The following is a 26378-nucleotide window of genomic DNA, read 5'->3' as shown; positions in this document are numbered from 1 at the left end:
TATATATATAGGATATATCTTTTTGAAGAAAAAGAGACTAAAGGGTCTCTTGGGATGCTTATATTGTAATTTAAAATTATTTGTAACGCATAGTAAATGTTTCTGAGAAGGAATTGGGAGTGACCCTTCTTCAAAATATAAATGTATGTGTTTATTGGACATCTATTTCTGAGGGAAAAGAGGCTTTAAAATCGCCTCATAAAATCCCCTCAGATAAAGAGGCGCCAAGATCTCTTTCCGCCCCTCCCCCATTTTTCCCTTCAAGGCTTCTAGCCCCGCCCCTCGGCCCCAACGCCGTCAACGCGAGGCCACGCCCTCTCTCGCGCCACGCCCCTCTTCCTTTTCCAAAAAACTGTAACCATCCACAGCAGCCGCGGCCGCGTGAGCCTCCTCCTCACGTGTATCCCCTTGTGCTCTCAGCGAGCCAATCGGGACCAAGCTTGGCGGGGGCCGCCAATGGGCACTCGGAAGGGGCGTGGCCTCCGGCACGCGGACTCCTACATGCTGCTGCTGAGTGGCCCAATCGGCGCGCCCCATTTAGCGCGGCCTTGAAGGCGGCGGAGGGTTGTCACGCGGCTCCGTGCATGGCTGCGGCGCCGGCCGGCCAATGAAAAACGGGTTAATGGAAGACGTGCGGGGAGGAGCAGCCAATGAGGGGGCGGGAAGTGGGCGGGGAGAAGCTACTATTGGTGGAGGGAGCCGGGGGCGTGACTTCGGAGAGGCCGGCTCACGCGGACGAGTGCATGGTGCTGAAGCGGGGTTGGCAGGTTGGGTCTGGAGGAGAAGCCTCAGAGAAGAACGAGCGAGCTGCGCTTGAGGTAAGAGGCGGAAGTCGGTCCCGGGGATCGAGTCGAGAGGAGGGGGCCCTGAAATCCTTTCCTTGGTGGGATCATGCCTTTGTTAGGGGCTATGTCTGGGAAGGAGACACCCGAGCAAAGGGCCCTAGGAGGGAAGGAGAGTTGGGAAACTACATATCCCAGGATTCCATAGCTAGGCTGCATCCACATTGGAGAAATAAACCGGTTTGGCACCGTTTTGATTCTTTGTCTGACTCTTCGCTATGGAATTCTGGGAGTTGGAGTTTGTTGTGGGGCCCAGAGCGGAGCTCCGCTCCGCTCTGGGCCCCACAACAAACTCCAACTCCCAGAATTCCATAGCCTTGAGCCAGACAAGTTAAAGAGGTGCCAAACCGGGCTATTTCTCCAGTGTGGACTCCCGTGGTTCTCAAGTGTTGGAAAGGGCCAAAGACCTCGCAAAACTACAAATCCCAGCATCCCATAGGACAGAACTAGAGCACTTAAAGCGGTGTCAAACCGACTCCTTTCTATAGTGTAGAAAGAACGCCCCTTTTCTGTATGCTTTTAATTGTATTGCGTTTTATAATAATAATAATAATAATAATAATAATAATAATTTATTTCTACCCCGCCTCTCCTATGAGATCGAGGCGGCTTACAATAATAAAAACCATGTCCCTAACTGGAAAGGAGGACGAGGGGCCACAAAACGTAGGGCCATCAAGGGTGGGGTTGGGGAGCTCAAAGCACTCCAGTTAAATGTCAATCCATGCTCCTTAGTCATGCTCAGAATGGAGGCCATTTGGGGATTCCTCCTGGACAGGAGATTGAAATGGAGGAAATGTCCTGGAAAAGGAGGACGCCTGGATGGGACCAAAGGGGTGAGAGAGAGAGAGACTGAGAGACTCTGATCCTTCCTCTTCTGCCCCTTCCCAAACTTTTCTTATGTGTAAAATTTGCATCTGCGTTGAGCTAAATATTGAATTTAGCTCAATAAAAGTGGATAAAGAATCCTTGGATCTGGAGGGCTGCCTGCAGTTTACACAGAGCAGCAACAAAGTCTGAGAAGAGGAGGCAACCTAGGGCTTTAGAGAATGGGTTTTGGGATCCAGGGCGAGGAGTGATGTTCCCTGCCATTGCTTTGTCCCAAATGGATAGCAATGATTCTGGTGACTCATTGGGAGTCGGGTTTGGGCACTTGGTGTGTGGCTTTGCATGTGTGGAGGATTGCGCTCGTTTTTCTGCCTGAATTTACTTTTATTAACCTTCTTAAAGTTTTTATTGTCAATAAATGCATTTTTAAAAACGTTCTCCTTGTTGTGTGTTTCTGAGACGGCGGCCTGTACGAAATGGAGGACTGGTGCCGGACGCGGGTGCCTTGAGCTGTGAAAGATGGAGTCAGAGGCAGAGCAACGGCAAGGGCTTCAGTGGAGAGTAAATACAACCAGGCGTAGTTTGGGGAAGACACCAGGAAACAGGGACTGGTAGTAAAAGAAAGGGTGGGGAAGTACCATTGAAAGAGCGTACATGAGGACCCTCCAAGATAGTAGGGAGGGTTGAAAGATAGTAGATGATAACAGGGAGTTAGAAGCTTGAGAAGCAGTGGGCGGTTTTCTTGTTAATTTTGTGTTAACAAAGTTATGTGTTAGGTCTGAAGTTTAGAGGGGAAGATTCTTGGTCTAGTGACACAATATGTGCGATGTGTTGCGGAAGAGATGGTTACAAGAGCTAAGTATGACAGAACGAAATCCAAACAAGGGACCAAACAAGGAAACGATGCGTTGGCCAGGGACACGGAAATAAAACGAGATGATGATTAAACCAGAATGCTTCTGTCTACAACACACACTCTGGTGTCTGTGTTCCTTGGTTAGTTTGAGCTCATCTATAAAAGGGCAAAGTCCTGTGATTCGTTGTGAAAACAACAACAGAACATGAAGCTGCGGTTGGGGGGATTTTTCTGCTGTTTTGTGAGATCACAAGGCCAGGGGTCATCCTCTGCTTTTTAAAGGTCTCTGAGTTGGTTCCAGGCTTTGCCTTGTTTGCTTTTTCTTTGTCTGGGTCGTGTGTTGTATTGAGTAGAGAAGTCTAGAATTTTCTTTTCAGTAGCTCCAAAACGTAGAAGTCTGACGTGGCAGCAATTGTCCTCTTTTTAAATGGCTTTTCCTTTCAGCTGTTTGTCTGTTGTGGTCTATTTCCCCCCTGAACACCAGGAACCTTGGGAAATGGCTTTATCTAGAGCTGGGCAGGGATGTGCCTCCTACGTGTGTCTTTCGTAAGAACTCTGTGATTAGATAATGCCCGTAAATACCCAAAGCTGCACAGTTCCTTGGTGCCAGTTATGTAACAAGTGGTGAGAGGAGAGAGAGCTGCTGGGCGGCTGGGTGATTTTGCTCATGTAATATTATTCCTCAGGAGGATGATTCATTATATCATCCGGCTTCACCTGTTTTGCTTTGTTTAATGTTTTCTGATGGGCAGTGATAATGTTTCTCCACGTTCTTGGTCTGGATGGGAAAAGGCTACAGCGTTGGTGGCTGAAGATGTGCTGACAAACGGATGACATGCCCATGGCAAACAAGTTGTCAATTTACTGTCCTTTTAATTTTTCTGTTTATTTAGCAGGTAGAATATAATCATCATGCATGTAAGCAGTTTAGTGGCAAACAGTATTCTTAGGCTTAGGAAGTTAGTTACAGATCCCAGAATGTTTCTGAAGAGAAATGCTGTGCAGCATAATAACTGAGAGGGAAAGAAACAACATAGACTCAATATTTAGATAGACCAAAATGGCCAGTAATGAAATAGAGCCATAGATTAAGTAAATTAAAATCTGTACAAGTTGAGATTTCATCTTTAGCGGTCTGCCACGCACCCACCATCTGAAATCTCTTTTATTTGATTGCCATTGATCATACTCTTACTTGCAGTTTTCAGTGATCTCCCCAAGGAGCAGATCTGACATTTCAGTGATCTCCCCAAGGATTAAGGAATTTTGCTTCAGCTACTCAGACATGCCCAGATCATTCTGCAAGTCCCACCTCATACTTCTTCTAGGTGTGCAGTCACATCTTGGCTCCACCCTTTTCCTCTTGGAGCAAAATATATCCAAAAAGAGCCATCAGTTATGAGGAAAGGAGGACAGAGACAGCCTCCGAGGATATTCTTGAATCCTCTTGAGGAAAGAGCTGAAATCCTTTAAATCTCCATCTTGATTTCAAAGCTGTCTTTCCCCTTCTATTCACAACTTTTTCTCCGTACTGAATTATTTGAGGCATTAGGTTTTTGAATTACTTATAGCCAAAATAGCTTCTTCTTTGCTCTAAATCTCTTGGGTTGATCTGGAAGTCTGAAATAGTTTACAAGTGGCTAAAACCAAAAAGCCACTCCTCCAAAGACCCTCCCTTGGTCCTGCTGGCTCCTCCTTGCTCCTTTGGTATAGAGTCATAGATTTGTCCTGCTTCTTGGCTCTGGGGAAGGCTTTGGATTTCTTCTCTTCTGAAACATATGAGGCACTTGATTGGAAGAAGAGGGTGTGTGTGTGCCTTCAAGTTGCCCCTTGACTTATGGCGACCTGTTGAACTTGCAGGATTTTCTTAGGCAAGGAATACTCCAAGGTGGTTTTCCTTCTGAAGAAGGAGAAACATCCCTACTTCCCCCCTTAAAACTGTGATCATGTGAGACAAACTGTGTTCCTTCTCTTCTGACTGTTTCCTTTTGCAGTATAGTCCCCTCCCTGACTCTTTAGTTTCCAGAAAAATTACTGGGTTACACATTATTGTGTCCACTTCTCTCATCTGGGAATAATTTTTTGTTTTGGTTATGGTGAAAACCTAGCAAGGCAACAGGTTTGAGTGCATTCTAAGAAAAAACATCTTGAAAAAGGAACATGAACATTGTCAAGGTTATTTCTGAAAGGCGCCTGAGCATCTACCTGTTGATGGGCTTTCCATAACAGAAGCCAAATCTGTGTAAATGTGTAAACTGTATATAAAACCATCCTATCTTCAAAAGACGTAGACAAGAACCAGAAATCCCTCCATCATTGAACCACCCAGGAAATCAGTTGGGTTGAGTGGAGAGACTTGATACGTGTTGAGCTGTTTGTACAGGCGCACAGTGGTACAAATTCAGTCTCAGAAAAGGAACAGCTGAAGTGAAGCTTAACTCTTGACAGGAGATGAGCAGGCTCCAGAGAGCAAAACGGCCGCAGGATTATTCTGCTGAGAACATCCTCCTAGTCTCAGGAATTCCATAAGGTCAAGGCCCTGGTTGCTAGAACATTTATAATTAACAGTGACCAGTGCTTGGATTAAAACTTCATCAGCTGTGTGTGCTTAAAGTAGGAATGACTAACATCCCATCGTGACAACAGAGTTGCCAAGTTCACAAGTTCCTGCAGGTGATGGGCACTTCATGGAATGACCCAGATAGAGGTGCCTGGCTCTCTTTTTGTCTAAGAAAAGCAGTTGAGAATTTAGGTTCAGGGGAATTAATGAGACTCCATCTGGGAGGAGACAGGCCAGCGACTTGAAATTCAGGAGGGGTCATAGCAAATCATCAGAATCAAGTGAACATTAGTACTGGACATGGAGGACAGAACAGCTGCCAACAATACTGTCTGTTAGCTAAAGCAATTCTCACTGCGCCTTTCTTCAGGCATATCTCAGATTAAATGCAGACATCATTCAGGACCATTTAATAATAATAAATTTTATTTGTATTTTCCCGCCTCTCCCGACGGATCGAAGTGGGATTACAGCCAAAACATTCTATATAATAATAATTACAATAACAATTGTCTCAAATACATAATTTAAAACAATATATTATCTAAAAGTACTACAATACACTATTAAAATGTATCATTACATCCTGAGGTGGAATTATCTTCAATTCTCTATAGAATCAGGAGGTGAGTTTTCTTCAGATCTTTATAGAAAATCAGGTTTAGTGTTGGCCAAACTATGGAACTGAATCTGGTGGGAAAAGCTCAGCCCTGAATATTATTGGGGCTAAGAGCAGGATATGAAGAAGCAAACGGGAGTCCACTAGACAGATGGGATTAGATATGTATGCCTGTTAAATTCTGAGGTCGGAATTTGGAACTCTCCCTGCACAGCCAGCTATAGTAGAATTATGGAAATCTTGGCTTGGGCAACCATGGACCATTAATAAAAATACAGTAGGGCAAAGGTGGTTGGGGAAGCTGGGTGAGGCGACAGTGACGCAGCTCCTGGTGGTAATGGCCCTTTGCTGACGTTGGGGCCAAGGCCAAAGGTATGTATTAGGAGTGCTGGTCCACATGCAGAGCCTGTTTTCCCGGGGCCTCTCTTATGGCTACTCCCCCAGCAAGGCACTGCCCCAGTTCTGCTCAGCTTGTCTGGGACAGGACGTCCCATAGAAAATATGTATCTGGTGAGGTTACTCCTGCAGAAACCTGCCGCCAGGTGCACAGGCTTGGATGAGGCTGGGCATTTACAGCAGGGGGCAGCATTTCCCCCCAAACTAGAGAAGCCAGAAAGGTGACACTGAACAAATGGGAGGGCCCTGTCTGTTTTGGAAACAAGCTGATGCCCTCAAGGGACATTGTAACCAGTTTCTGGAGTCATCAAGTGATATGGAATGACTGGTTGGGATGGCAGTGTATCTTCAGCAACTCAGTTTCTGAAGGTCTTATCCAGGGGTTGCCAGCTGTCTGTAAGAGGTCTGAGCTGTAGAATGCAAATTTCTACAAGACACTCAAGGGATCTTGCTAGGCAGGTCAACTAGAAGACCATCCGGCATGAGAAGAGGCAAAATTCAAAGCCACAGCAATAAGGCAAATTCCAGAGTCCCATGTAATGATAGTAGCTTTTTTAGGCCAGCCAAAATTGACATAACAGTCTCTGTGCAAGAGTGTATAACCAAACGTTTCTTTGTCAGTCAAACATGTTTGTAAAGGTATGTGAGGAGAGGAGGTAACCATGGCTGGCATGACCCCCACAGCTTGCAGATTTAAAGGACACACCCTTTCTTTGCTCCAGCAAGACAACTAATCACTAGAATTGAGATGAAGAGCTTTTTAAAAAGCATGCTTTTCCACGTAAGATGGAAGTGTGTCACTTATGCCCATACATGATACCAGAAGTTGTAGGCTATATTTCAGAGGAACAACTTAACAAAACCACCTCTGAGTATTCCTTACATAAGAAATGTCTGAAAAATTCATGAAGTTGCCACAAGTTGATAGGCAGCTTGAAGGCGCATGGGGGTGTGCTTTGCTTCTTCTTTGCTCTGCTGCTGCCATATTCTCTCGTCCCCCTTTATTTGAAGAACAAATTAGCCTATAGCTGTTGGGAGGCAAGGGAGTAGAAGCTGGCAGTCTGTTGAACCTACTGAGTAAGCCAAAAGAACACAGTGTCCTAGTCTTTTATGGCTGCTGCCTCCTCCTCCTGTAGTTTGCTGTATGGAAATAACCCTTGCGTGTGTGTGCGGGAGAGGAGAGGAGCACAGGGAGGAGCTCCTGGGACTGGCTCTGCCCCCTCATGCAGCCAGCCCTTCTGCCTGCTGTGCTGTTGTACAACACCACTGTGTCTCTGTGGCTGAGCTTGGCTGGGAAGTGTTACATAAGACCTGTGGACAGGAGAGGAGCAACGCAAGGACCAGCTGTCCCAAATGGATGACCTGGTTATGGGAAGAATTTGGCCCACACTCCATGGAAGGAAGGCAGCCCTTGCTCTGGTTAAGGCTGACAGCCTACCAAGTTAGGCGGGGAAGGGAGGAGACAGAAATATGGTGGAAAGAGGAACAGAGGCAAAGGGGACAGGCTAGATCTCCAAAGCTAGTCAGTTGAAGAATAGGGCGGGAGCATGCACTGGTTCTTTGCAACAGCAACAGAGGGGGCAGGTGCCTGCCTTGGAAAACTAAAGGCTGACCTTCCAATTTTCCACACACCACACTCGAGGCTAAGGTCCATAACACACTGCAGAAACAATCCAATTTGAGATCGCTTTAACTGCGCTGGCTCACTGCTGAGAAATCCTGGGGATTGTAGAGCTCTCTGACAGAGAAGGATAAATGCCTCACAACATTACAGTTCCCACAGTTCCCTAGCATTGAGCCAGGCCACTTAAAGCCGTCTCAGTCTGGATTACTTCTGCAGTATGTTTTGGACCAAGGTTGTAATGTTAGTACTCTTTCTAGGTTTAATGAGTCTCATAGGGAAGATGGGACTGGGACTCTTGGTCTATGGGGCACATGGTTCTAACTAGAGAGTTTGGAGAAGGAATGGGGCTGGGGGAACGGGACTGTTATTCAAAGAACTAGAAATCATTTGGGAGTCATAACTGGTCTTTGTGAAATCATTTGGGAGTGATAACTGGAGGTTGGAGGTGTTCAGAATGCTAATTGAGAAAGTCTTACCTATAACTGTGGTGGGAGTGAATATATTATGCAGGAGTGGAGGCATGGTTTTGGAGTTTGGCCTGTCTGCAGATCTCAGTTAATATCAAGACCTAGGCTTAGAACAACACATTTTGAAGATTTCTTCTTCCATTTCTGTCTTAATTGTGACTAAATAAAGAGGCTTCTGAGTTGATGTATATTCTTCCCTCCTATCTGTGGAGTTGAAAGTTCTCTTTTAGAGCTCTCCTCATACAGGAAACATTTGGCCATGTCAGCAGACCTGGAATCACTGGTGGACTGGTTTATTAGGTGGTATTTCCCAACTACAATATGATGAATATGTGCAAAGTTGTTAAGTAGAATTTGTTTGGACAGAGGTGTAGTTTTTGTGGGATTATGTGGGTTGTTGATTTACACAGAATCCTCCCAGATGAAGGATGCTGTGTAATATGAAAGTATGCATATTTCTGCCCCAGAGAAGTACTAGTTTCTGTTACAAAGAATGTGAATAGCTAAGAAGCTTTGCCACCCTCCTGTTTACAGATGCAGGAAACTTGGCTATGGGATCCTACCTTGGGTATGAGGAATTAGTTTTGTTGACAGGGTTAGGGATTTTTTTCCTTCCTCCACCACTTCCATTTTGTGAACATAGTTGGCATACTTACGTTGATGTGACAAGAATTTTGCTGCTTGTGTTTTTTTTTGGGGGGGGGGAGTAGGGTGCAGAGGAGACACTGAACAATCCTTTCTCTCCTTGCAAATTCCATTTAGTATTTGAAGAACTAAATATCCATTTTGACTAGCTGCCATCATCCATGAATTTGTCAAATCCTAATTGTCAAATCCTAATTCTAAAATTGTACCAGTTGACAGCCGTTTCTAGACTTGTGGTAGTGAATTCCACTTTTCTTTATTGGTCTAAAATCTTTAACCATTTGGCTTTAGCAGCTATTTCCGAATGAGGACAGTTCTTTTCTATCGGTCTCCTCCTGTGGGAGTTTATAAATGGGCAGTTTATTGTCCATCCAGCTTCCAGCTTGTTCTTTTGACTCATCCCAGAACTAGACCAGTCCATCTTTCAGTGCCTTTCTCCAGCTGACAAGAAGTTTCCTGTGATGTCATTGTTTAAATGCTATTGCTTCCCCTTAGGGTTTTGAATCAGTCATTTTGTATAGGTAGCTGGATTAAAGGACTGTGTTCTTCTTTGGTTATCTTTGGCAGAGCTTTTCCTGATTTACAGATGCAGCTGAGCACATTTTTTTGTATATTTTTACACTCTTGGCATTTCTTTTTGTTCAATCAAATCTAGACATTTTTTGCCTCCAGCATTTATTTTTTTGGTGAGTTTTGAAAAAATGTCCATTATAAGACCGCTCTGGGGCCACAACAACCTTCAGTTTTTAGAATTCTATAGTATTGAGCCATGGCAGCCAGTGTCAAGCCAGATTATTTCTGCAGTATGTGACTCCCTCTGCTTTTGTTTTTCCTTCCATTGATCACTCAGCCTGCTTTGGAATGAGTGGCTGAGCAGGAGGGCTCTCTATCCTCCCACTGAGAAAGAGGTCAGAAAGAGGCCCACAGCACTCATGGAAGCACATCAGAGGACCAGTGGAGAATGCCATTATTGCTGGTGCTTGGCCAGGACCTTAGGTGTGAGAGAATAGAATAGGAGAACCATTGATGTCCTGCTGTTCCGGATGATGAAGGCTGCCACAATGGAAAGCAGAGAGCCTTTTGTTAAGAGAGTATAAAGGTGTGCCTGTGTGTGTGCTCTTTTATCCAGAGAGAGCCAGAGCTGTCAGAGGTGGCTTTGCATCCTTCCTGGCCCTGAAGCCTCCACACAAGCCTAGATAATTTGTGTTAGACAAAAGCAAGTGGAAGACAACATCCGCTGTGCCTTTATTTTCTCTGATTGAAGTTGGAGATCTACAGTAGTCTCAAAATCATTATTTCCCCCCTTCTCAAGTGATCACAGCTGCAGGTCCTGGTGAAAGTGCCCCTCAAATATTTAAGGGATCTATTCTGAGCCGTACCAGAACTGGGTGCAAATAATTATTAAACATATTTTAATGAATGGCTCACACCTGCATGCTTGTCCCATCTGCTAGCAGCCATGAACACATAACCAGTACCACCAGTTTCCTGTATCCAGTTGGCTCATTTTTAGAAAGAAAGTTCAGGTGTTGGGTTTCTCCAGGGCAGACAAAGAGGGGAAAAAAAGATGAGATCTGGATGGGCATAAAAAGACTTTGTAAAAAGGAGTTTCTTTGTCCAAGGTTTTGTTAACTGAAGTATGCCTGTACAATAGTTGCTTGTCTTGTATCCTAGTGTGTATGTGTGGGTTTGTAGTGGGAAGGAAGGGCCTTACTTTCCTCTTGGAAAACCTAGTCTTCTTTAATTTTCTATTAAAAAATCTTTACCGCTTTTACTTCTGGTTAGGAAGAGGATAAAAGTGTCTTTCTGCTTAATTTTTCACGTAGAAATGAATCTATTCCATTCACTTCCATCCAGTGACTGCAAACCTTCCATTTATGCATGTACTATTCTGCAGTGCATTTCTGCCCCTCAAAGCCCCCTTTTGATAACATTTCTACCTGTATGCTAGCTCTTGTACAGCATCTCTTTCCTTATCCATATCTCAGAATGAATGCGCACAAACCACAAATGGAAATAATTTGTGCTAACTAAAAAAACAGTTACATAATATACCTAATTTTTAGGTGTGTGTATATAATTCTAGACATCAGTGTACAGGAACATGACAAGGAGATGCCTAGTCTCAAAGTGTCTCTGAGCAGAGTCTACTTTCAAAAAAATGTAAAAAATAGTTTGGGTTTAAGAAAAATAAATAAAGCGAGTGAAGGCAAACTAAGGCACCGAAAATAGATTTCCAAAGTGTCAGGCAGTACACATGCTGGGATTTAGAAAGATTTTTCAGGAGGGTTTCAAGCCTGTAAACACAGCAGTGAGAATAAATCAACCTTGTTCCACTGTGGCGAACAGATTCTTGCCCAGATAACCAGGCTTTGGCATTTTACACTTAAAAACAACTGGGCTGCTATCTGGACCAGCACATTTATGTTGACTCACTGGCCAAGCTTGCAAAATGGTGCCTCTGTTTTCTTCTGTCTGCTACAGAGCCCTGGAAGCCCTTGGCAATTTCCCAACAGGGAGGACAAATTTGAGCCCAAGTCGCAGCACGTTGGTTGACAATCAAAACAAAAACCATTTTAGTGAGGGCTTCTTTCTTCTTTGGATATACCTGCTAACCAAATATTGATCTTTCCCCCAGAAGGTGCACAGGCAGATGCTGGAATTGCCTTATCACCAAGTAATGAGGCGAGATGGCCAGTTAACACATACATCTAGAGTCAATATGTTTGTACTATTCCTCTTTGTTTCATCCCTCACCATGCATATATGTCTGGCACCTCATGGTGCTTTGTGTTTGTGTTACTGAAAGGATTTGGTATTTGTTCTTATCAGAGTAGGTTTCAATGAACTCTGAGGCCCTGTTGTATTTTCATGACTGTTTCAGTTGTGAGCGGTCTCCTTCTCCCCTCTGGCTTTTCCATGTATTTCTGTTTTCCCCAGATTGTTCAGCACTGGGAAAGAAATAGAATCAATATTCTTTTGCCTAGTCTCTTTTTAGCCCCAATAAGAAATTAAACCCATCCATCAAAGGGAATCACCAGGAGGAGTTCAAAGTAGAAATTGTGACACCCTTTAAATGTTGAAAGTCTAGCTGGGTTGCATCTGCACTGCAGAAATAATCCAATTTGACACCACTTTAACTGCCGTGGCTTAATGCTGTGCAATTCTGGGCACTGTAGTTTTGTGAGATATTTAGCCTTCTCTGTCAGAGAGCTCTGGTGCCACAACAAACTACAAATCCCAGGACTCCATAGCATTGAGCCATGATGGTAAAAGTGATGTCAAACTTTATGCAGAAAATCTCACTTGTTACTGTTGCTAACAACTGCTTTTGCTACTCTTAATTTTAGCATTTATTTTACTTTGTATGTATACTAAGCGTTGTACCCAAACATTTACCTAACGCTGCCTATGACATGACAGTGGGCACTAGATGGGCAAAAGGGAGAGAACAGAGGAGAAATGCAAAAGGAAGGGAGGAATGGAATAAGGGAAGAGTTGGGGCAGCTAGGATGAAGTGAGAGAGCCAGCGTGGCATAGTGGTTTGAGTGTTGGACTATGACTCTGGAAATCAGGGTCCAAATCCTGACTCAGTCATGGAAACCCACTGGGTGACCCTGAAGGAGTCACACACTCTCAGCCCCAGAAAAAGCATGGTGCTTGAGCATTGGACTAGGATGCTTGGAGACCACGGTTTGAATCCTAGATTGGCCATGGAAGCCCACTGGGTTGTACACTCTCAGGCTCAGAGGATTCCCTCTGAAGAAGCTTGCCAAGCAAAGGTTGGCCTTAGTGTCTTCATAAGCCGGGAACAACTTGAAGGCACACAAGAACAACAGAGTTTGGGAAATCCTTTCTTGAGATATGCACCTGTTCCTTGTGGTTCCTCAGCTTGCTGCTCTGCCCACCAGGGATTTGGCATCTGCCTCCTCCAGGCTGCTGCATGCATGCCTGCTGCTCCCTTCCCTGGATGGTCCCTTGGTGAAAGGGCCTCTGGTGGAAGCGATTATGCAGTTGGCATCTCGCTGTCTGATTGGCCCAGCCATCTGGCCAATGAGGGCCTCCCAGGGACTCTGGTGGCAGCACCACCGTCCACGTGCGGAGTGTGTAACTGTGGGCTTACTGACATCACCACACTCCTGCCCAGTCCTGCTCCGCCTTCCACTTACACAATGCGCTGCCTCTCTGCCTGCTCTGTTAAGAGCCAGACGCTGTTCCGAAGGGAAGGCTAACTCCACTCCACCTGTCCACAGCCCCTCGTTGTCGTAGCCGTGGGTCGGTCTGCTGGGTTCCCTGCTTTCTGTTTTGCAAGTGGGCCGGAGGCGAAAGGATGTATTTGGTCAGCAGCAGAGTCACCACTGGCTGGTCCAGAGGAACCGGAGACCAATTCTCCCCATCACAGGAGTGTGTCGGCTAACCTCTCTGCAGAGGCAGGACCTGCACTTTCGCTCCATGGGTGAGTAAACTAGAAGGTCTTTTGCTTAATAGAGACCCTCTTAGGTTCTCTCTCACCCTTTTGCAAAAGTGGCTTCCACTCTTTTCCTGTACTGCTTTGGCTAGTTTAGTGTGCATCCACACTGCAGAGATAATCTGGTTTGACATCACTTTAACTGCTGTGGCTCCATACGATGGAGCTCTGGTGCTACAACAAACTATGATTCCCAGAATTCTATCACATGGAGCCACGGCAGTTAAAGCAGTGTCAAACCAGATTATTTCTGCAGTGTGGATGCATTCTTCTGCACTACCTAAAGGTTCCACAGTGGCGGGCGACCTGCCTCGGTCACGTGGGCCAGCATGGAACGAAATGTTCCCTTTCTTTTGGCTTGGTAATCTGCCTTGCTTTACCCTGGCTATGTGGGTGGTTCTCTCGGCAGCACATGAGTTTGCATGTGTTGCAGGCAAGAGGGGAGTGTCCTTTTTTCCACAAGTGAGAGAGAGAGAACGGCTGCCAGGCAACGTTTGAGAAGGTGATGTGGGCCACCTCTGCAGGGTGACTGTACCCAGCTCTGTGCTCCTGCTCTGGGATTTCTCTGCTGCTGAAGGGAGGGACCCTGTGGAGGGAATCTGCTTGGCCTGCAGTATAGCTTTCGGGTCATGGATGGTGTGTTTTACAAAGGACCACACTTGTGGGTCTCTTCTGGTGATCCTGTCTGCTGCTTTGCTGAAGGTTGGTCCAAAATGTGAGACCTCCGTTTTTGTTTTCCTCTCTCTCTCCCTCTTTTGCATGGGGGACAAGGGTGGGAGAAATTGAATTTGAGGGAGATGGGGGAAGTATGATAACTCGCTGATTTCTTTATACAAGGAGAAAAGGGGTGAGGAACCTTGAAATGATTTCCACACTATGAAACAGCTTTCCCCAGTCAAATGCCTTCCAGATATGTTGGTCTACAACTCCCAACACCCCCTAATGGGAGTTGCAGTCCAACACATCTGGAGAATGCCCAGTAGGAAGAGCTTGCTGGTCTGTTGTTCCTTCTGTGTATATCTGTGTCTCTGGCTTTGTATTTGCTGATAGATAGTCATAGTGTAGGTTGTCTTTGACAAAGAGTTTCTGTTGAATCCTAAGGAGTGTGTTGTTCTTGTTACGTTGTTGCGTGCCTTCAAGTTACTTATGACTTATGACAACCTTAAGGTGAGCCTATTGGGTTTTTCTTGGCAAGTTTTTTTCAGAGGGGGTTTGTCATTGCCCTCTTCTGAGGCTGAGACTATGTGACTTACCCAGGGTCACCCAGTGAGTTTACATGGCAGAACTGGGATATAATCCCTGGTCTCCAAAATCCTAGTCCAACACATTGCTGGCTCTTAAAACTGCTTAGGAATGGCTCTAAACTACAAGTTAGTTTTGAGAGAATGTGTTTTCTTTGCTGTCACATTTTCCCCACCTCACAAGACTTTGATTCTGACAAGGCTGTGATTTCTTTTTAATATGCAAAACCAATTAAAAGCTTGTAGTCTCATCAGTATTCACTTTTTTATCCATTTATCTAGCATTAGTTGGTATCATTTTCATGCAGTTTGGATGCAGGGGCAAGTCATGGGGTGGGTCTTGTTTGTTAGTTTTTGATACAAACAAGCCACATAATAGTCCAAAGCATATCTGCAAAGCCACTTCAAAACAGAGGGGTTTGATTCTGGTTTGCCAGTGGATTGCAAACCCCATCTTGTCAGTTTAGATGCTAGGATAAAACCATCTAGCAGTGGCTGCATCAAGAGAAAATGTTTGTTCTTTTCCCTGTAATTATGTTTGCCATGAAGTATATGTTATGACAATAATGACAATGCTGCTCCTGATAATAATGATGATGGTGATGATAACTGTACTTGGATAGTACGTCAGAGGCTTAACACGAGCACCTCTTCCAATGTTCAAAATTGCTGTTCCTGGCTACCTCTGTGCTGTTCTGCCCTGACACAACTATGTGTGAATTTTGCTTGTTACTCTTCGGATACCTGTGGCTTTGCTTACGGTGTGTTTCTACAGCACTTCCACTTCCGCATTGTTTTGGCAATGAGCTCCCAGCTTTGTGGTCGCTAGCAGCTCCTCCTACTGTAACTTGTATGGCTTGTTTTCGTAGAGTAGCACATGATAACTGTTGCCCTGTGCCACTGAAGCTCTTCTGGAAAACTTATGGCAGAAGGTACAAGAACTGGCCAGCAGTTTGATGGTTTACTGATCTGTTTATTTTTTCTTGAAAGGTAGGTGGATGGAGGAGGAGAAGCAGGAAAATAAGAAGAAACTACTTCTGTTTGCAATGCTAACCTGGATGTTTTTAAAAATACTTTTTTCTTAAATATCTACATGTTTTTTTTAAACAAGGGATTAATCTACAATACTTAAACTTTGTTTTAATGTCATGTGAAATTGTAAAACAGGTTTTTGCTTATGAAAGCAGATGTCAGAAAGCAGTTAAGGTGCACAAGAGGATTTCTGTTGCTTTTGTTCATCAGACAACTTATCTGGAATTTAAAATGCTGATCAAGTCACTTCCACTGCAGTTTATCTTTCTCAGGAGCCTTGTGTATCTGTTGTATCATCCAGGGAATAAATTTGTTGCAAGTTGTTCAGCATTGAAGTAAAACATTAGTAAAAATGCAAATCCCTTCTTGAATAAGTGCCCTTAAAATTCTGGCGTTCTGGTCCCAAGAGACAAGATGTTTTATGTCTTTCATTGTTTTAGTGTAGTTTCATGTGAGCTTCATGCAGAAGGAAAAAGCTCTCTGGGACTCAGTCCAAATTTGCACTGTGGTCTAAAATGATAGTTTCTTTGTGTTGAAACACAATGGGATGTAAAACTCTGACTTCAAATGCTGCCGCTTAGAATTCAAGAATGCATTTCTAAAGTCTAAACTTAATGGATTTTTTTAAAAAATGCAAACATCTTCAAAGTGAAAGTGCAAAGTAAGAAGAGAGGGCAAACGCATGCTTCTTTTGCAATGGTGAAATGTTCATTCTGTTCATCTGCCAGGATCCTGAGTTTCTGTGATCTCTTTGTGGCAGAGATACTCAGTGTGGTCCTCCAGATGTGGTTGGACTGCAACTCCCAGCACTCCTCACAATTGGCTGTGCTTAGTCCAGATACATCTGAAGTGCTAAAAGATGCTCAGCCATGCTGTACAGATTTGGGGTGGATGGTCAAGCTTTCCTCTGAACTGGGTAGTTGTGGTCACTAGGACAATACAGAATCCTACATTCAGGCATTGGCAAGATGAATAATATTACCTTCACTCAAAGGAATACCCTTTTTGTCCTTCTGAAAGCTGATGCCTATCAAAACATAAGTGCACACTTTGTTGAAAAAGGTGAGCAGTGCCGATTAGAAATGGTCTTTAAAATAGGAATCTAAACATAGATGTACCAAGGTGGCCCCTGGGGGCAAGGGGTGATACCCCTTTTAGCAGGTTGACCACTGGATGCATCAGCTTTGCCATAAGCCATTTGTAAACAAGAATCTGTTCTGTATTTAAGATTAAAAATAGTAAGCAACCAAAATTAGAAAGGGGCAAGTATAGCACAGCTAGGACAATAGCCAGTCAAGCCTAGAGACCTTTCTGAGAAATAGGAGCCCTGTGTGTTGCAGGTTGCGAAGCATTTCTTTTTTTTCTTTTTTCTTTTTGAAGCACTGGCACTAAGACTTAGGTAGTTTAAATGGGGGCCCAAGGGAATTAAGATACAATTAAATACTACTTAAAAACCTGGCTTCTACTGAATGGAAAAGGGGGAAATGGAGGGAACTGGGCCACGATTGCTATGCCAATCCTTTCAAATATTTCCAGTTTACTGTGGAATCAAGTTGAACGAATGATCAAAGCATGTGCCTCTAATCCTCCCTCCCTCCCTGCAATGAGTTTCTTCATATACCAGGGGTTAGGATATGGTTTACAATATTTCTGTTTTCTTTTTGTTACATTGAGATAAAGGGGGTGAAGGATTGTGAATGCAACTCAAACATGGAGGTGCAACAATAGGGAAAGCTCCTCCTGTTAAATTTCTGCCAAGTGCACGGCTGTTGAAGACAAGGCTGCATCTGCACTGCGAAAATAATGCAGATTGACAACACTTTAACTATCATGGTTCCAGCCAATGTAATCCTGGGATTTGTAGTTTGTTGTGGTGTCAGAGTTCTCTGAAGAGAAGGCTAAATATCTCACAAAACTACAAACTGAGCCAAGGCAGTCAAAGCAGTGTCAAAGTGCATTATTTCTGCAGTGCAGATGCCCCCAAAGTTGTCCCTGCCTTGGGGGGAATCAAATAATTTGATGGGGCGGGGAAGGCAGTTCATCAAATGGGGAGATTAGGTTAATAATATTGAAAGTTTGGAAATTTGTACTTGAGGAGGAAGGATTTAAGAGCCTATTGTCCACTTACGATCTGACCCAATAAGCTGCACATTCCTGGTACTGTCTGTTCAAAACCTGTCATGCTTGGTTTTGTTTTTAAAACCATTTATTCATAGCGAATTCTTGGCATTCTACACTTGGCAGCGACCTGCCTTATTGCTCTTGATTTAGAAGAGAAGGAGAATTGCATGTCTTGGCTGTGCCTTCTTTTCTGCCTGGCCTTATATATTTATTTTTCCTTTCAACTTAGCAACAAAGTGCAGTCAGATCGTGCAACTATAAGGCAGCAGTGAAAGGCAAGGGAAGCTTTCACACTTGCAAAGGGCTGTCCATTCTTGCTATGGTTTGTTGACTATTGCCGTATGCTCTCTGATGGAGGAATGGGATGTGAAAGAACAGAACAATAATGGAACAGAAAAGGGTTGACACATCCCAGCAGAAAGCAAGAGTCAGAAATCAGATGTGACAAAGGGAGATGGAATAAAAAGTTCTTAGGAATAATCTCATATTCCCTCACCATTCCCTCCATCCAAAAGAGGGAGAAGTTGATCCACCCATTCAATCATAGAACTTAGAAAAGTTATTTCGGAGGAGCTACAGCTGGCTGAGAAGGGGGTTCTGGGAGCTGTAGCTCATCCAAAATAACTTTGTGACATCTTCACCTTTCAAACACCTGAATGCTAGTTTGTGTGCATTATAAGAAGGTTGGTGATTGCTTCTGATACCAGGTCAGATAAAATTGGCCATTGATGCCATTACTGTGTTTTGGCTTCAGCCTGTAGCAGGAGACACCTGATGCTTATTGAGTGACTTATTTAGTGACCTGGCAGCCAGATTCTGCCCACAGTTCCACATGGAGGGTTCACCACAACAGGCAGTCAGGGTAGCTTTTCCAAGGCAGCCAATCTCATGTTTCAGGCTTTGTATCCAGAAGCACCTGCCCACTGTGTCTGATGCAGGCACCTGGGGCTCACTTCATAGCATACTTGATGTCCCATTTGATCCCCACTTGTTAGGGAATTAATTTCACACTTTGTTTTGTCCCTTTTCTCTCACCTTGTAGGTGTTTCCTAAGACGTCTTTCTCCTTTGATCAAGCACCTGTTTGGATAACTCAAGCTAAAGAGGAATCCCCTTTCTCCAGAAAAGTCTTCTGCTTCAGCAGTTGGTGGATTTCCAACCTTTTCCGCCTTTTCCCTCCATTTCCTTGAAGAGACCCATGCCCCAGAACTGATCATGACCACTGGCTGTGAGCCTGGGCAAAACCCCTTTGAGGGTGGAGGAGGTAACGGAGGCAGTAGCTCTGGAGCCCCCCGGAGAGCCAGGGCCCAGCGAGGGGGTGAAGCACAAGGCCAAGCCAATGATGATATGGACATCAACAGCAATGGCTCTAGCGGCAATGAGTCACATGGTGACTCCCACAGCAGCTCCCACAGCAGTGGCAACGGCAAAGACTCAGCCCTGCTGGAGACCACAGAAAGCAACAAGAGGTACTATGCATTGGGATTGGAGATGGGTGAGAGTAGTGCTGGTCTTCTTCAGGCAGGGAATTCTAATTGCAGTTGTCCTACGAAGAACAAAATTTAGGAACTTCCTTGTTTTTAAGAGCAACATTCTTTTAAAAACTGGCATTGGAAGTCTGTGTTCAAGTCTTCTTAATTGTAGTTGACTTCTTCACTGTGCTTCTGCTTTGTTCTGTGAACACTTCCCTGGCCTAGGGCTATTCCGAAGTTTTGGATAACAACTTCCACCTTCCCCAGCCTTGGCTGGAGAGGATGAGTGTTGTTATGCAACATATCCAGAGGGTAACAAGGTAGGGATTGTTGCTTTCCTTTCCTTAGTGAACATCCATTACACTCTTTCTTTGTGTATGACAAAGTGGTGGTTGCTCCAACAGCTTGAGAAGTTAGTCCCTTGTGGAGTCAGTGGGTTTATTGTGTTAGCATGCATCATTTGTCACAGAACACACTTTCACTGGCTTCCCAGATTGGCTAAATAAACCTGTGTTCTGCATCTCTCCTCAGCTCCAACTCCCAAAGTCCATCTCCTCCCAGCAGCTCCATTGCCTACAGCCTTCTGAGTGCAAGCTCTGAACAAGACAACCCATCGACCAGCGGTTGCAGGTAAGCAAGGGCTTGGTAAGCATGGGGGGTGGCGGGGGGACAATCCTAGGCCTGGTACACACGGGCACTTTGTGGCATGGCAGTGGCGGTTTTAGGGTTCGGGAGCACACAGCGACCTCTTCACTCCCAAACCCTAATACATCATGGTGACCTCCCATCCATACAGACGTCGCTGGCCAGAAGTGGCATCATGGTGGCACCTCTTCCTGCTTGTGACACGACAAAAAAGAAGCCGCTCTAGGTGACTTCTTTTTTGCTGTGCAGTGTTGCCCTGCAGTTTGATTGCCACGGCAATTCTATGCCGCAAAGAGGGGCGGTGTTTTGCCACCGGTCTGTACCGGCCCTTATATTCTCTTGGGAGGCCATATTTAGATATGTGGAACAAAATCCACCAAATTCTTTAGAATGGACAACTGAAATGTTTGTTGGAGGGTGGTGATCATCTTTAAAATGTGCATCCATTTTTCATGTTCTTTCCTTTAAAGTTGATCATACTGGAAATATGCACAATTGAGAGGCTGTTGAGAAGGGTCTTTTACATGGATTGCCCAGCTAAAATTGAATTGGGGAAAAAGTTGACTATATAAGTTTTGTTTGAGGTTTTTAACTCCAGACTGGCATTTTGACTTTTTGGGAAAATAAATCTAGCCAACAAATTCTGAGTTGGTTTGATTTCTTTCTACATCAGGCCCTCGGATAAGGGGTGTGTATACATGTGCGCACATGTATCAGTTGGACAAGGAGAGAGGGACTTGAGAAGGTCATTTCGGCCAATCTGTGGGAACCACTCCAAGGGGATATGATCTGCTACTGCAGCCGTCATGACTTGAGATGTGTGTTTTAATTCCCGCCACCGCAGCAGTGAACAGTCTGCACGAGTGAAGACCCAGAAAGAGCTGATGAAGGCCCTGAAGGAGATGAAGATCCGTCTGCCCTCTGAGAAACGCAGCAAGGGCAAGTCGGGGACTCTGGCCACCCTGCAGTATGCACTGTCTTGTGTCAAACAGGTCCAAGGTAGGTTCTGTAATCTGTGTCTTTAACTGCCTTTTATAAAGCACAGTAGTCTGGAAATACTCGTTCCTTTGCTGGGTGTCTTGTCTGTGGATATTCAGGTGCTCCTGTTAATTTTGCTTTCCTTTTCTTTAGCGAGCCAGGATTACTACCAGCAGTGGACCATTGATGACAGCCACCCTTGCAATCTGGACATGTCTTCTTGCACTATTGAGGAGCTAGAAAACATAACCTCAGAGTACACTCTCAAAAACCCTGTGAGTATATGGTCTTGCCCTTTGCTGCTTTCTCTGTTTCCTTCCAATGAAGTCTTGCATCTGTCACTGAAAAAATTTGTCTCTGGGGAATCCAGCATGGGTTTCAAGCATTCATCTGGACACACATGCCCCCTCCTTCAACATTCTCAGAGATGGCACTGCTGGCACAGCTGTTGACCCTTGCCTTGCTGGGTCAGACCACAGCTCATCTATTCTAGCATCCTGCCATCTTCAGAGGGACCTGCCAGAAGTTGCTGGGATGTTCACAAGCAGAATGCCATTCTCCATTGTTTCTTACCACTTTATAGTACCCCAGATATGCTGTTTCCCTTTAAGTAGCTGTGGCCAGTAGTCACTGCTAGGCATTTGCCTTCTTTAAAAAAAATTTTTAAGGCATCTGTTGAGTATTCAAAACAAACTAAAGAATTCAGATTCTCTGAAGATGCCAGCCACAGATGCTGGCGAAACATCAGGAATAAACTCAGATTATACCAGCAGTCCTTTAACATGCAGAGGTCCACATTTCTGTTGTACGTAGTTGACAGTCTGTCCTAAGGTTTCCTTGGCCAGATTTATTTAGAGGAACTTTGCTATTGATTTTTTCTGAAGCTGAGAGAGTGAGACTTGTGGTCACACATTGGGTTTTCATGCCAGTGGAAACAGCTGGGATTTGAAATCTAGTCTCCCGGAATCCTACTTCCAACAGTGGAACCACTGTAGCACACTGACTCCACCACATTTGGAGGGATGGGAGATTTCCTCCTTAAAATGGCTTCCATGATACTATACTCTCTGTTTTGCTCTGGAAGGATACCTTCTCTGTGGCCGTTTCTTTCATCACTGGGGAAATTGTCTACATCTCGGACCAGGCAGCCTTCATTCTCCGCTGCAAAAAAGATGTCTTCAAGGGGGCCAAGTTTGCAGAGTTCCTGGCTCCACAAGATGTCAGCATCTTCTATGGATCTACAGCGCCATACCACTTGCCCTCCTGGAGTGCCTGCACCTCTGCAAGTGAGTGTCTTAGCTGTATCTGAGCTTCTGCTGCACTGTACAAGCTGGCATGTATCCCAAAGCAGGGTCTCAGAGTAGCAGGCAAGAGTTCTCTTTATTTGGATTCTTGTGATATATTTTTCCCAAGTTGTGTCCAAATCCTTTGTGGGGGTGGGGGGGGGGGGAGGAAGGCAAGTGTTTTTAAAAAGATATTAATTCTTGAAGCAGCTGAGACAGTGTGTGTGGAATGGGGAGATGTCAAATGAAAGATAGAACTGTTTTCAAATGTATCTCAGTTGATCCCTATTCTTCCAACTAAATCTTTTCCTCTAGCAGCTGCTGCGATGGATTACACCCAAGAGAAATCTGTCTTCTGTCGTATCAGGTGAGTTTTGTCTTCATCAGACCCTTTGGTTACATCCATAGCATTCTTGAAGATGGCAGGATTTGAACTTTGCACATAGCAGAGGGAACCTGATTTTTTAAAAAAAATCCTGATTAAACATTCTACAAAATAATGACTGTGGCCAGAAGAGACCCAGGAATTCTACTGGATTCTTAAAAGTTTTACAGAAAGGATAAACTTAGCCAAAGGCCACAAAGAGAAGATGCCCCAGAGTCCAGCTGGGTAGAGAGAATTCCTACCCACTATTTAGCTGGTGACAAAGTGGAACAGCTACTCCCTTCCTCCCTCCCTCCCCCCTTCTTCCTGTTTCATGGATGACTTTGGCATCCTCCAAACCCAGGGCGGTTGGGTGGAAAGCGTGGAGTGATGGGCGGGTGGACAGGCATTTCATGTGGCCTCCCAGGTTCCCAAACCACGTCTGGTCTCTTGCTGTTCTGCTCCCTCCTGGTTGTCCTGGTCTCCTCTGGCCTCTGGTCTTATTGCAGGCATTTGTTTCTCAGCGGAGGTCACGAGAGCGGGCGCAAACTGCGCTACTACCCTTTCCGGCTTACCCCCTACTTGACCAAAGTGCGCGACTCAGACAGTGCCGAGGGACGGCCCTGCTGCCTGCTCATTGCAGAGCGCATTCATTCAGGCTATGAAGGTAAGAGAAAGCCAGCATATGTTTTGTGAGTGTGTGGGAGAGAGATATGGGGAATTCATCTCTCCAAGCAGTATGTAGAAGCCAAAATAACAAAAGGCTATTGTACTTTGGACATATCTTGAGATAACAGATTCTTTGGAAAATATTCTCACTCTGGGAAAAGGTAGAAGGCAGTAGGAAAAGAAGAAAGCCACATTACAGATGGATTGGTTCCATGAAAGAGCCAATGGCAGCCCTGAGCTTTCAAGACCTGAACAGGGCTCTTGATGACTGGAGCTCTTGGAGGGCTCTCATTCATAGGTTTGCCACAGGTTGAAGCTGAGTTGGCGGCATGTAACAACTACCACCGCTATTACCACAGGTTGTTATTTTAAAGATTTCTGACAGAGAGTGGAAAACAGATGCCCCTTCAGCAGCCTACAGCTTACTGGCTATTTCTTCTTTATCAGGATGTCCCTTCTTAGCTGCTCATTTCAGTTTACAACAGCCTTTTGTTGCTTGGAGCCCATTTTGGAATTAAATTTAAACCATGTGCTGTCCAGTCTGACCACAAGATGGCAGGAGAGAATTGTCATGGAAGAAGTGGAGGAAGACTGAACTGTAGAAAACTCCCCAGGCCTCCATCCCCAGCCCCAGATTTTTAGTTGTTTGGAGAAGCCAGAATCTGGGATATCCCCAGGAAGTTTGCTGGGGTTATAAGAGTATGGAGAGGAAAAACCAGAAAGATTGCAAAAACAAGAGAAGTTTTTAAAGCCTGATTGTCTATGTCTATGTTGGTCTTTGGTTCCTGGAATGCCTTCCTTGAACTGTGTTGTGCTTTATGCTTCAGCTCCCAGAATCCCCCCTGATAAGAGAATCTTCACCACCAGACACACCCCCAGCTGTCTATTTCAGGATGTGGATGAACGGTAAGGATCTGGAATTCAAACAGGAGAGATGAGGTGATGTGTGGGGGGAGAGAGGACCTGGCAGGCAGTTCTAGCTTTGTCTTCTAGAAGTGGAAAAGTTTAAAAGGTGCATTTCCCCCTGTGCTTGAGAGAGGTGTCTCCTGAGCAAGAATGCCAAGTTTCATGGAAGCAAGAGAAGAGTTGTACATCTATTATCTTGCTCTCCCCATGTCAGACTTTAGGCTAAGGATATAGGCGAAAACTTTTGTTGTATGTGGCTCTGTTCCACTTGAACCATCTGAGTGAATTTTTCCACTTGTAGAGTTCTGCAGAGGATAGTTTTTCCTTTCCTTTCCTTCTTTTTGCAGATTGTTTACAACCACTTTCTTCTCCTTTTTTGTTTTAAAGAGCTGCTCCTCTGCTAGGCTATCTTCCTCAGGACCTGATTGGAACCCCTGTCCTTTTTTATCTGCACCCTGAGGATCGGCCTCTTATGCTGGCCATACACAAAAAAAGTAAGCATAAAACCAAAGAGCTCAGCAGGACGGGGAAGGGTGGATTGTTTGTTTTGCAGACCTAAAACTTCATCTGATTGTATCCAATTGTCAGTTTTCATTAGGAAATCTAGTAAATAATCTATCTGAAATTTTCACTCCTGAGTCAAAATTCTATGTAAAGCAATTTTCCAGCCCAAAGGCCCCTTGATGGTAGTACTGGTTACTTTTCCTTCTTTTCACCCTCTCCTATTTCTCAGTTTTGCAGTATGGCGGCCAGCCCTTTGACCATTCACCCATTCGTTTCTGTGCTCGCAATGGTGAATACGTCACCATTGACACTAGCTGGTCCAGTTTCGTTAACCCCTGGAGCCGCAAAGTCTCTTTCATCATGGGAAGGCACAAAGTGCGGACGTGAGTAGCCAGTCCCTGGAGTGTGTGTGTGTGTGTGTGTGTTTATAAAGTGGTGAAGGAACAGATTTATTTCAAAATGGGAAACTTAAGCTATCATGGAGAGAAAGAGAAAGGATGACTTTTATGTGCCAGAGGAAGCCAGAAGCAGAATGTTTCTTGTCATAACCTGCTAGATTGCAGAACAGAAGGTGACTTGGTTCTGCTCCACAGGGTGGGATGTTCCTTTGGGGCAAGATGAAAGCAGCAGTGGTGGTGGGTGGGCAAGGATTGACAAAGATGTAGCTTTCATGAGCCTGAGGACTTGCAGAGGGGATTTCTTAGCTTGCAAAGATAATGATGATGATGATGATGATGATGATGATGATGATGATGATGATGATGATGATGGTGTACTATATGTATTTATAGCCCACCCAATCACGAAGTTGGGCCAGAGTAACTGAAAAATAGTGGGGAGAGGGCAATGACTGGAATGCCCCAAAGCAGAATCTCTTTGCTTCTTGAAAGAAAGCCATACACCCCTCTGATTCCATTCCTCTCCCACTTGCATTCTCCAGTGGCCCCCTCAATGAGGACGTCTTCACAGCCCCCAAGGTCCCGAAGGCAAAGCCAATGGAAACGGACATCCAGGAACTGTCAGAGCAGATTCACCGACTCCTGCTACAGGTGAGGAACTCCCTCCTGCTCCTTTGCTTGGCTTCTCCTTCCTGGAAGCCTCAGCTCTTCTTCCATGTCATTATCCTGCTCTGTCTCCCTCTTTGCAGCCAGTACACAGCAATGGATCCGCAGGTCTTTGCAGCATGGGCAGCAATGCTTCTCATGAGCAGTTCCTGAGCATCGCCTCATCTAGCGACAGCAACAGCATCCCTAATGAGGAGGCACAAGCAATTCGGCCGGTGAGTGTAGTAGAAGTTGGGGTGTCCATCATAGAGGGCCTATTCAGATGGAGCACATGATTCTGGGAGAGCCAGTGTGGTGTTCTAGTTTGAGTGCTGGACCACAGCTCTGGAGACCAGGGTTCGAATTCCACTCAGCTAGGGCAATTCACACTCCCTCAACCTCAAAGGGAGGCAATGGCTACCCCCCCCACACACACAAACAAATCTTGCCAAGAAAATCTTGTGATGAATTCACCTAGGGGTGCCCTAAATTGGAAACGACTTGAAAGTACACAGTAACAATAAAGCTTCCAAAGTTTACATGAGGAGTTTTGACTTTTGTTCTGGAAGACTTGGCATTCTGTTTGCATCCACCAGGCAAATCTCACTCTGCTCCCATCTGTAATATGGGAGTAATGACTTGTGGGAAAAAGTGAATGAAATGTGCCTCTTAGCTTTAATAGAGGCAAGAGATTTAGTGTGATGATGACAAGAGTCCAGCTGCACATTATAAATAGATTGTCCAGCCAAGTACCTGAGCAAATTATCACTGCAATATACACACCCCTTAAGAGTTTTGTAAAGTTAGGTGAAAAGG

At 44.9% G+C, this 26378-nt stretch overlaps 1 protein-coding gene across 4 annotated transcripts in view; it reads left to right on the top strand.

Annotated features, from left to right (window-relative positions):
• Positions 1 to 731: 731 nt before the first annotated feature.
• Positions 732 to 26378, top strand: part of LOC149304272 (period circadian protein homolog 1-like) — a 40118-nt gene continuing 14471 nt past the window's right edge. For 2 of the 4 annotated variants that reach the window (XM_089480062.1, XM_089480059.1), the window contains exons 1-13: positions 732 to 818; positions 18742 to 19167; positions 19702 to 19800; positions 20660 to 20814; positions 20947 to 21068; positions 21878 to 22079; positions 22392 to 22443; positions 22965 to 23107; positions 23937 to 24015; positions 24403 to 24509; positions 24749 to 24902; positions 25460 to 25568; positions 25667 to 25798. In XM_089480062.1, the coding sequence (XP_089336188.1) occupies positions 18914 to 19167; positions 19702 to 19800; positions 20660 to 20814; positions 20947 to 21068; positions 21878 to 22079; positions 22392 to 22443; positions 22965 to 23107; positions 23937 to 24015; positions 24403 to 24509; positions 24749 to 24902; positions 25460 to 25568; positions 25667 to 25798 (1608 nt within the window). In that variant the 5' untranslated portion in view covers positions 732 to 818; positions 18742 to 18913. Of the gene's footprint in view, positions 819 to 13008; positions 13294 to 18741; positions 19168 to 19701; positions 19801 to 20659; positions 20815 to 20946; positions 21069 to 21877; positions 22080 to 22391; positions 22444 to 22964; positions 23108 to 23936; positions 24016 to 24402; positions 24510 to 24748; positions 24903 to 25459; positions 25569 to 25666; positions 25799 to 26378 lie in introns of those variants that run through there. The other 2 variants (XM_089480061.1, XM_089480060.1) reach the window with 2 other exon arrangements.

This window comes from Sceloporus occidentalis, unplaced genomic scaffold, assembly GCF_023333645.1.
Source record: "Sceloporus occidentalis isolate IW3139 unplaced genomic scaffold, rSceOcc1.0.p SCAF_14, whole genome shotgun sequence".
NCBI classification, from domain to species: domain Eukaryota; kingdom Metazoa; phylum Chordata; class Lepidosauria; order Squamata; family Phrynosomatidae; genus Sceloporus; species Sceloporus occidentalis.
The sequence above is the reverse complement of the archived record's forward strand: the minus strand, read 5'-3'. Positions and strand labels throughout refer to the sequence as shown.